Genomic DNA, 10,644 nt, shown 5'->3' on the forward strand with positions numbered 1-10,644 from the left:
TAGATCAGGAACCAAAGAAAACAGAATTAGATCGGGGAAAGTCGAAAGTAGTTGAATAGCCGTTCATTTCCGTTCATTCCCGTACGAAGTAAGTCAATATACAAATAAATGTGTTTGAATTATTGCTTATATGTTAATGAATAGTGGTGAATGGTTATTTGAGTTGAATATGAGAAATCCGAGAAAGTTCTGATAATGTGATGACATCTGAAAAGTCCCTTATGAACCATAGGAATAGTTAGGATACATATGTCATGACATAGGATTCCGATATGTGATTTCGTGTAAGACCACGTTTGGGACGTTGGCATCGATTTGAGATTTACGTGTAAGACCATGTCTGGGACATCGACATCGTATTTGATTTCATGTAAGACCCTGTCTGGGACAGTGGCATCGATATTTGATTACATGTATGACCACGTCTGGGATGTTGGCATTGTACGAGCTTTCCGAGCTATCCAAGTATCCTATTTGATTCCGTACGGTTCAACGGGCATTCCAAGAAACGAATGACTATGTGAATTTGTATTCAATTCAGGTACGTTTGAAATGTATATCATTTTTGAGAATGAAAGGTAAGTATATGTACATTTGTGGACATATGATATATGTATGGATTATTATGAGAATGAGATGTGTTATATGTAAGTGAATCATGATCAAATAAGTTGTATGAGACATATGGATATGTGATTGTGTTTTGGTCATGAGCTACATTGAGGAATTAGTTTAGAAGTTTTTTAAGTGATAAGTTTATTTGTATATGGCTTACTAAGCTTTGGAAAGCTTACTTTGTGTGTGTTTTTCATTGTTTTATAGATTATCAAAGCTATCGGAAGCTCGGGGATCATCGAGGATCATCACCACACTATCGAACTCTATTTTTGGTACCTTTTGAAAATGTGAATATTAAAGTATGGCATGTATAGGCTAGAAATATTTGAATATGATTTGTGAAGTGTATATCATGCCATGTGATATGGATAGATTAAAGTTGCTATTTGATTTGGTTTATGGTATATAAATTATGTTAATAAATGGTATGTTTTGATGTGCTTAAATGGCCTAGTGAGAAATGGCCAATTTGGTAAGTTAATTATGTGAATTAGTTATGGAAATGGTATGAATTTGAAATGAGTATGATATGTGATTTTAGGTATGTTTTGGTTTGGATAATAAGGATGAAATTGGTTGGTGATTATATGACATGAATGATGTATGTTTTGAGATTGAAATTGGTTGACATTATGGAGCAATTGTGCTTTGATTTTGGACTTGTAGGGATAATCATTAAGGGTGGCAAATTGGCTTTGCAAATAGCCTATTTTTATCCATACGGGCAAAGACATGGGCGTGTCTCAGCCGTGTGCGACACGCGGTCATGTTACACAGCCGTGAGTCCCTTGGGGTAGTCCTACAATTTAAATTCAGTCTCGAGCACGGCCTAGGCACACGGGCGTGTGGTTAGTCGTGTGACCCAAATCAGTTTTGACCACGGCCAAAGCACAAGGGCATGTCTCTGGCCGTGTGGATAAGTCTATATGTATGCCCTATTTTGCCACGGCCTAGACACACGGGCGTGTCTAATTCCGTGTGAGGCACATGGTCTATTCACACAGGCGTGTGACCTCTGTAACTTTGAAAAAAATTGTTAAGTTTTGGAAAATTTTGTTTGTGCTCGGTTTAGTCCCGACCTTTCCTAAAGCATGTTTAAGGTCTCGATGACCTAAGAAAGGGACTTTGAAATGAAGTTTGACTATGATGCTATAATGTGTGGATGATATTTTTGAATTGATTATTAAATGTTTCGATACGTCCGGTAATATCTCTTAACCCTAGTCCGGCGATGGATACGGGTTAGGGGTGTTACATTCTTGGCTTGGGGTTATGGGTTGGGCTTATCCTAGAGCTTAATACTTTGTTTTGTTTTAGGCTTTGTTCCTATGGCTTGTAACTGGTCCTTTAGGATTATTGTTTATCATCCCTAGGGTTTAGATCAAACCGGTCAATGAAAATGAGAGACCCTAGGGGTAGACGAGATCATACACATTTATACGTTGTAATCGGATAAATGGTTTGAGGCCTCACTGTATGATGTTGATCCCTCTCTTAATTTCACTGGTAGAAGGACTAGTTGTAATCTTTTTTTTTTTTTTTTTGGTTCCAGGGTTGCTTTCTTTGGGTTTTTTGCCACTGTGTTGGCTTGTCTTATGTTGTTCTTGTTGGATTTGGTACCATAATTGTAATGTATTCGTTTTGCATACTTGTATTTTTCTAACAAATTGGTTAATAAAATAATATATTGTTTACATTGATATTCTTTGTATAATGTCTACAATGATTTTTACGCGTAAAGTAAAATGGAAGCAAATTTTGGCTCACTGGTTATTTAACATTTAACTAATACTAAGCGATATTATGTGGTCAGATTGTAAAATGGAAAGATAACTTGTATTAGTAGATAATCTAAACATGTCCTTTGTCTAATCGAAAATGAGCAAGCCGATTGAAAAACTAATATGTCATCTATCAAGGCCAATCGGGGAGATGTTTTGTCTTGAGTATCGGAGTAGATGACTCCAAGAAGATAGAAAAATAGTTGTGACTAACTAGACTAATAGTTCATTGGATAGGACCCAAGTAGAATAGATTCTAGATTCATTTATGGATTTATTCATTTATGACATTCATAATGTGACATACATTAATCCTAAGTGGATGATGAATTATGTACGAGTGACTTGTATACTTTAATGTAAGGTAAAGTCTAAGTTCAAATAGATAAGGAATTGAAAGTTGGTACGTTGATTATACGCTTTTGCAATATGTAGCATCATTCACAATAGTGGAATTCATAGCCCAACTAATGGGTGAATAATATTCTCTCATCGGCGTTACATGATAGATGAAAAGTAAATGTAGCCACGAGTCGTTTGTCTTTTGAGATAAAAAGCTTAAAATTACTATTTGATAGTAATTGACTTTTCATGAAAGAAGATGTAATGGTTACCATAAGATAAAATAGGCTCATATTGAGAGAATGAATTTATCTCGAAGAGATTAAGGATATCTTAGGAGGATAACACACTTATGACAAGGCCATTAGACGAGTATTGGTTTAGTAGCTTTCATAATGTTATATAATTAAGGAGAGCTTAGTTACAATACTATTGTGAAATAACTTCGTAACTAAATAAGTTTATAATTAATTGGTGAAAAGTTGAAACTTAATTATAAATTATTGGATCTCTAATTATTTATGTTCAATCGGTCATTCTGTTAGCTCATTGAAATTAGAAATGAATTACATGTAGCACCAAATAAACAAAAATTGATGAAGTTAGAGAAATGGGTTGCATTCACAAATAAATGTGTTTTCTCACTAAGTATAGAAATGACTAGAGAATTAATTTAAGATTTTTGAATTATTATTTAATTATAATTAAGTGATTGAAGTACGAAAATGAAATTAAATTAATTAATTATTATGAAACCATTGAATATGAAAAATAAATTTATTTCCTCGGATTCTTTTGCGATAAAGTTGTAATAACTTTAATAGAATTAGAATTGAATTGAAAGAAAAATTAATCAGAAATTAGTTAGTTAATTTAATTAATTTTAATTAAATAAATAATATTTATTTTAGAAAATAGAAAACAAATATTGAATTGGATTAAATTATGATGTGTTGGGCTAAAAGTTCAGGAACCACATATAATTGGATCCAATACATGATAGATTCAAATCTTTTCATATTACATGTTTGGGGTGGCAACTCTAGTGTTATTTTCTTATAATAAATTATATTTTCTATGAATTACAATTTCTATCGGTTTCTATAGAGAGAATTACTTTCCTATTGAAAGTAATAAAATTTGTTTCTTATTTTGTGTTTGGTTCGTGTTATTCAAGCTCACACTCAACGTAATTTGAGGTATGAGGATAGCGGAGAAGGTCGTTTAGTTGAAAGTCGGGAACAATATAAATCCGTCTCACACAAAGCAAGTATTGGGGAAAAAATAATAAAAATAATAAATAAATTGTTAGGAGAAAGTTTATTACTGTAAATATCAGAAACTGACTTGATTTTCAAAATTTTTAAATTAAGTTGTAACTTAAAACAGTTTTTTTTAACCAGACTTTTTCAATGTAACCGTTATTTTATGATAAAACGAATTACTTCTTTATGGAAAAAAAAAAAAACCTAAAAGCTTTAAAAATTTGGGTGTAATGCCAGGATTTGCGGTTGGATAAATAAGAGCACTACATTAGTGAAATTATGAGAAATCAAACAATTTATTAAAATATAATAAAGAAAATTTAGATGTTAAAAATAATCCAAAAAATATAGAAATCTTCTTTTAGAGTTGAATTTCTTCCATTGCTGCTACATTTCTACTCCATTTATTATTGCTCGTGTTCATCGAAGTCAATTAAGTATCATATACATGAAAAATTGTCTCTATTTTCACAGAATGACAAAGCTGATTCGCAATACATTTCATTTGGTGGTGTACTCCACATTTTTCTCTGTTCATCATAGCTTCCTAATACAGCAGACTGGTTTTGATCTCCCATTTGATCTGCAAATAGATGGTAATAAGCCATAGTGTCAACATTTTTCAATACTTTTACTGATTTCCCTTGCTTCTTGTCGATCAAAATCTGTCCATCCATGGATTCATCTCCTTCAGCAATCACTTTGATTGGCATTTCTTCAATGGTAGGTTTCAGATTGTGATGACCTCCTCCCATGAATATTGCACCAATGATTTCACCCATGAATGTTTCCTGCAAATGGAAAAGAGATTCAGTTGTTGCAGAAGATCCCAAAGGTTCTTCAATGGAGAAAGTTTACAAAACATTACCATATGGTGATATCGGTGATGAGATTGCTGCAAAGTGTAAAGCTTGAACAGTAGACGCTCGACAAACTGAGCTTCAGGAGTCATCCTTGTCAGCTTCAGCCTCTCTAAGATCTCTGGAAACTGACTGACTTTACGCTGAGTTCCAAGTGGGATGAGCGTGATGTTCAATCCTGATTCGAAGACTGTCTTTGCAGCCAACGGATCGAGAAACATATTGAATTCAGCATACTTGTTTGAAGAAATAGTGAACACATTTCCTTTATCATGACGACTTTGGCTGATATGTCCCCCAACAATATACGCATCCTGCATTAAGATTGCAAGTAAATAGTTGGTTTCATTACAGAAACCATATATTCTATTACATACATAAACCCATATATCCTTCCATACATACACGCAAATATATTCATGCATACATCCATTCATCCAGCCATACTTTAATACATTCAAGCATGCATACATATAATTAGTTAAGCATGACTGCATGAAACAACTGACGAATTCCTCAGTTCACTATGAACTAAAGGAAGGGAGAGACGGAATCCAAGTACCTGAATTAGTGAAGCTGTTTTTGTTTTAGTTATAATGTTAGCTAAACCAGTCAGAGGTCCATTGGTCAGTATGTTAATCTTTGATCCAGGATCCATAGTTTTCAATATCGAAGTCCAAATTTCCAGTGCCAGAGGTTGTCTTGGTAAATTGACCACGTTTTCTGCTGTATATCTGCAGTGGTAGTCCATCTATTTAATATTTCACATCTAAGCTCTTCAGATAAGAACAAGAAGGATGTTAGAAGAATACCTTCGAGGACTTCGTGGTAAGTCCCGAGCTAGTCCGTAAAGAGTATCTGAATCGAGAAATCCCCCACTTCCATGTGGGACAGCCTTAGCATACTTGCAGTCTCCAACACCAGGGAATACATTGTCAGACTGGTTCATTGCAAATACATCTCCAAGACCAACCGGAATGTCATCCCGGCCCATCATGTGCAGTAAATCATAGAGTACATCTATGGTTGCAGCATTAGCCCAACCAGTTGGAGTTACTAAAATTGCCTGGATAAATAGAAATACGATGGACATCAAATCAAACCATCTTGTTCGGATTTTGCGCAGCATATTAGGTCATTCGCAGACGTTTTTTGAGAACTTGGGCATGCGTTTTATGGTGTCATTTAGAAGTGAAACCATTTACCTTTAGGTTGAGAACTTCCACAGGCACTTTCAGGAGATAAAATAGAGACACAAAATCGCCAGCACTCATATCCATATCGAACACAACAGGTTTTCCGAGCTTCTTGTTTTTGAAATCTGGTTTGTAAAGAACTTCTCTGTAATAAGGAAATTCTGTCGAAAGATTGAACCTCCCAGTATGTTGGGGTCTGTTTAGAACCTGCGTTTTGATCAAAGCATATGACATTCATCATTACACATATCATTGTAAAGATCAGACAAATCGAAGTTAGAGTAGTAATAACTTACATCCAAAAAACTTAAGAAAAATTGTCTATCAAGTTTGCTGCCAATGTCTGGATTAGGTTTTGCCTTGGTAGCAACAAGAACCTGAACTGCATCCGGACCAGTTACCTCCATTGTGTAGCCATCCTATATGATTATAATGCAATGAATTCCTCAGATAGTAAGAATTAGTTGGAATGAGCACGGAATCCATTGTGGTCTAACTCTAACCTTGCACATCCCTATTCCATTTTTTACGAAGCAAAATGGATCCCGAAGTCCTGTCTGAACGTGACCACTATGCACTCCATCTTTCTTCAATTTAAGCTTTGGAACTTCAAGGTTATCGAAGAATGGATTGGAACCATCGGATATTCCATAAGGCTTATTTGAAGTAATGACAGTTATGTTCATGTATTCCATTTCTGCAAATTCATTCTCCCCATTATTCGGGTCTGAACTACACATGATCGAGACTGCTACACCAGCCATGAAGGAGTCCCACATGAAGTAGCTGTACTGAAGGTACAACAAAAATGGCAATAACAGTGGAAAAATACCATGTTAGAACAGCATATGCATTTCAAAGTTGGTAACCATCAGAAAAATGATGTCAGTATCTATCAAAAACTTTATCCGGAGCTTATGGAGTTAACATTAAGAGGCGGAACCTAGTAGGTCTGGGATTTGAATCCCACCATCCATAACCCTTTCCCCTATCCTTGATGTGCCTACTCTTTTGCAGAAAACATACCGTGTTGGATTGATTAGAAGATCGGAAAGCTGTTTTTGTTTTCAAGGACTGAAAACAATATTCCGCCTCATACGTTCCCTGGCTCTCCTCAAATGCCCTGAAAAACTCCTCAGTTACGGGGATGGTGTTTGTTGCATCCAAGGGAACAACGGTGATTGGAATACCAGAATGAAACACCTGCAATATCAGCCATAGATATACAAGTCTATACGCAATCAGTTAACAAGGACATTGAAGTTAATGTTATTAATGAATATTTCTTGAGTTACCTGATAAGTAGCAAAAGGATCACCAAAGATATTGAACTCAGCATAAGGATTACTGTTGTAATCAGTGAACAGATTACCAGGATAACCACACTGCCCTGGCTGGCAAGATGAGCTAGCATTTCTGGGACAGCAGCCGTTTGGATTTTCGGACCTCACTCCACCACCCATCACATATATATGCTCAACATTCTTCTTAAGTTGTGGATTATTCATTAGAAAAAGTGCAAAATTTGTGTGAGCTCCAATAAGGAACACCGTAATTGGACCTGCAGATATCGCTTCAATCATCACTTGTTGAGCAGTAGGCTGTTGAAGAGGTGAATATTTCCTGGTGCCCTGATTTCATGAAAGAAACCATAAAAAAGTTAGCCAATTCACCAATTCAGCTCCAATTGGGATGTTTATTGAACAATTACCTGTGGAAGAAAGGCTTTTCGAAGACCAAAGTTAGTGTCCGTATCTAATCGTCCTCCTCGACCTACTGGAACTGCTTGCCTATATCTACAATACCCAGTTGTTGTCATCCCCTGCTAAATGTAGCAGAAGTTAAGCATAAACAACAGATAACTCGTATTTGATGCTCATTTCCGAGTTCATGTAACATAGTGCACTAGTGTTGGTAAATGTAACTCTAGTGATTCGATTGAAAAGAGAGATTTAACCTGTTCAATTATAGGAAGATATCCACCAACATTTGGCAATATGGTGCCATCGTCAAGGATCCCACCTTCGCCGCCAACTCCGACAGCTATGTCGTCACGGTTCATCATGTACAGCATGTCATATATATGATTCACAGTATGCCCGGCATCAGACCATATATTTGCGTTGATTGTGATTGCCTGCATATTAAAATTATTATCAATGATATGTCTACATATTGCACCCAAGCATATTTCATCTCTTAAATTTTCGCCCTAGTTCAACATATAGCAGAAAAGAATTCACCTCCAAATGAAATTCTGATGGATTAAGCTTCAAGAGATAGAAGAGAGCAAAGAAGTCATCGGTATCGACATCTGTATCCAAAAGAATTCGAAAAGGCTTGGCCTCAACACCGTAAAAGATTGCTCCTAAAACTTGAATAATCAGAAGTAGAGCAACCCAAGATTTTGTGTGCCGCCACATCATGGCTTTTGATTGAACTGAAAACAGAGGCTACACCAGCATCGTTTCAGACCCAGGAATCAAGGCAAACAAATATGTTGTTCTTAGCAGTTTCTAAAACTTGTTTTGAGATGAGAAAAGGGGGTCTTCGCCTCGGTGATAGACAAAGATTCCGCAACTAGAAACACGTGAAAGAAGTGAGACAGATGAGATTCCATTGGAAAATGGAAACAAAAATCAAATTTGATAAGTTAATCAAATACTATTTTTTCCATTCAACCTGAATAAGAATAACTTGAATTATTGGAATAACAAATCCTTTTTAATTTTTGTTAATTTTAAAATTGAATAATTTTTCTCCTTCAATAATTTTTTTAAAATTATTTCTACTATTATTTATTTATTTTAATTGAATTAGTGTAAGATGTAATCACGAATTAATTTAATTAAAATTATCCTTTACGTATTTATATAAGAAAATATTTGAATTTTTAGAATCTATAAATAAGGCTAAGGCTAGGGGTTGACAACTATTATACAAAGAGATATAGTAAAATATAAATAGGATAAACTATCAAAATAGTCACTTTTGTTTGTCTTAAGTTACATTTTGGTCACTTATGTTTGAAATGATATATTTTAATCACTTAGGTTATCGTTTTGTTACGAAATTGTCACTGAGTTATTAATAGTTGCTAATAGTGTAACGACAATCTGATGTGGATTGTTATTTCATCGTATCAGACTAAAATTTTAGATCAAATTATACAACTAATCACTATATTTTTTTGGAATAATTTAATTTTTTTCTTTATTTTCTTCTTCCTCTCTATTTTTCTCTTTTCTAGAAAATATTGTGTCTAAAGGTTAAATGTTAAAATCAAAATTTTAAACAAATGTCAATTCATTACTACAAAATCATTTTTATTCAATCCAAAGTAAAAAAAGAAATTAATAAAGCTCTTTGATTTTTTCTTCTTTTTTTCGCCCTCTTCCTCTTCTTTCTTTATTCCTTTGTCCTTTTTCTTTGAATGTTTCAGTTCATATCTGTCTCACTTCATAATTCCTCATTTTTTCTTTCAGTTTCTTAAAAAATTCTGTAGGATTTTCCTTAGCTGGGCATGCAAGGATATTGCTTACAACTCTTTAACAAAACATCATTTTGTTTTGTTTTGTTTTGTTTTTGTAAATTTTCATTATTTTTCTCATTTGAATCTTGTGTTATTTCATCTTTATGCATCAAATTAGCATCTGGGTTTCTCATATTTTGTTATGTAAGATCTTAATTTGATCTTACCAAAGTTAGTGACTTTTTAGTTTGTTGCCTAGCTTTCTCAGTGTAGATTTTATGGTTTTTTACTCTTAGCATTCAATCTAGCTTCATGTTCTTGCCTACTTACTTATTTCTCTTCTTTCATCTTTCAGTTTTCTATTACTATTCAAGATTAAGTTTTGATTTAGCTTAAGAATTTTTGTTCTGTGTAGTTATTAGTTTTATTCTAAATTTTCTTTAGCAGCAAAACATGGGGATCTAATATGCCAATTCAATTTAAAAGCTCTTAAATTTTAATATGATTCATTCAACTGCAAAAAAGAAAAAGAAAAAAAAAGGTATATATCTCAACACCCTAAAATTGAAAAATTCTTTGAAGATGGCAAGAATAATAAAATTTTAACCCTTAACCTTTAGACACAATGTTATATTTTTGGAGTGAAGAATACGGGAAGAGAGAAAAATAAAGGGGAAGTGTAACAACTCGATTTAGATCCTATTTGGAACGGTGGTTTCGGGACTATGGATCCGAGCCAGAAAGATATTTTAAAATTATTTTCTGTGTTTATTATGTGTGAATTTATATCTCTGAAACTTTAGTGTTTTAATTTTGTCGTTTGAGTGCTGATTTAATAAAAAGGGCTTAATGGGCCGAATTGAACTTGTCTTATTAATATGAAGCATTTAAAATGCAATTAGGTCATTGAAATTTATGAGTGGACAGTTTTGGACATGTTTTATATAGTTTTCTAATTAATTTTAAAAGGCTAAATATGTAAAATAGTTAATAACATATATATGATATAATATACCATAATTAAAAGCCATGTTCTTCATCTTTTCTCATGACTGAAACATAAAAAAAAAAAGAAAATAAGAAAAAAAGCTTAGGGTTCGGCCATTTAAT

The 10,644-nt window shown here is 33.9% G+C and overlaps 1 protein-coding gene across 2 annotated transcripts; it reads right to left on the bottom strand.

The window, feature by feature from the left end:
- Window positions 1-4,362: 4,362 nt before the first annotated feature.
- LOC108489613 (nucleoside hydrolase 3-like) lies at window positions 4,363-8,831 on the bottom strand. 2 transcript variants are annotated; one of them, XM_017794276.2, is made up of 12 exons: window positions 8,306-8,831; window positions 8,020-8,199; window positions 7,774-7,884; window positions 7,358-7,693; window positions 7,089-7,265; window positions 6,566-6,853; window positions 6,359-6,481; window positions 6,072-6,269; window positions 5,679-5,932; window positions 5,429-5,600; window positions 4,875-5,180; window positions 4,363-4,797 (listed from the first exon to the last, which is right to left on the bottom strand). In XM_017794276.2, exons 1-12 carry the CDS (start codon window positions 8,486-8,488, stop codon window positions 4,447-4,449), a joined length of 2,679 nt encoding a protein of 892 aa, XP_017649765.1. In that variant the 5' UTR covers window positions 8,489-8,831; the 3' UTR covers window positions 4,363-4,446. The 2 variants fall into 2 exon arrangements, with proteins under 2 accessions (XP_017649765.1, XP_052876148.1); XM_053020188.1 differs by having other exon boundaries at window positions 7,774-7,887; window positions 8,306-8,766.
- Window positions 8,832-10,644: the final 1,813 nt, after the last annotated feature.

Source organism: Gossypium arboreum, chromosome 10, assembly GCF_025698485.1.
Source record: "Gossypium arboreum isolate Shixiya-1 chromosome 10, ASM2569848v2, whole genome shotgun sequence".
In the NCBI taxonomy this organism is placed as follows: Eukaryota; Viridiplantae; Streptophyta; class Magnoliopsida; order Malvales; family Malvaceae; genus Gossypium; species Gossypium arboreum.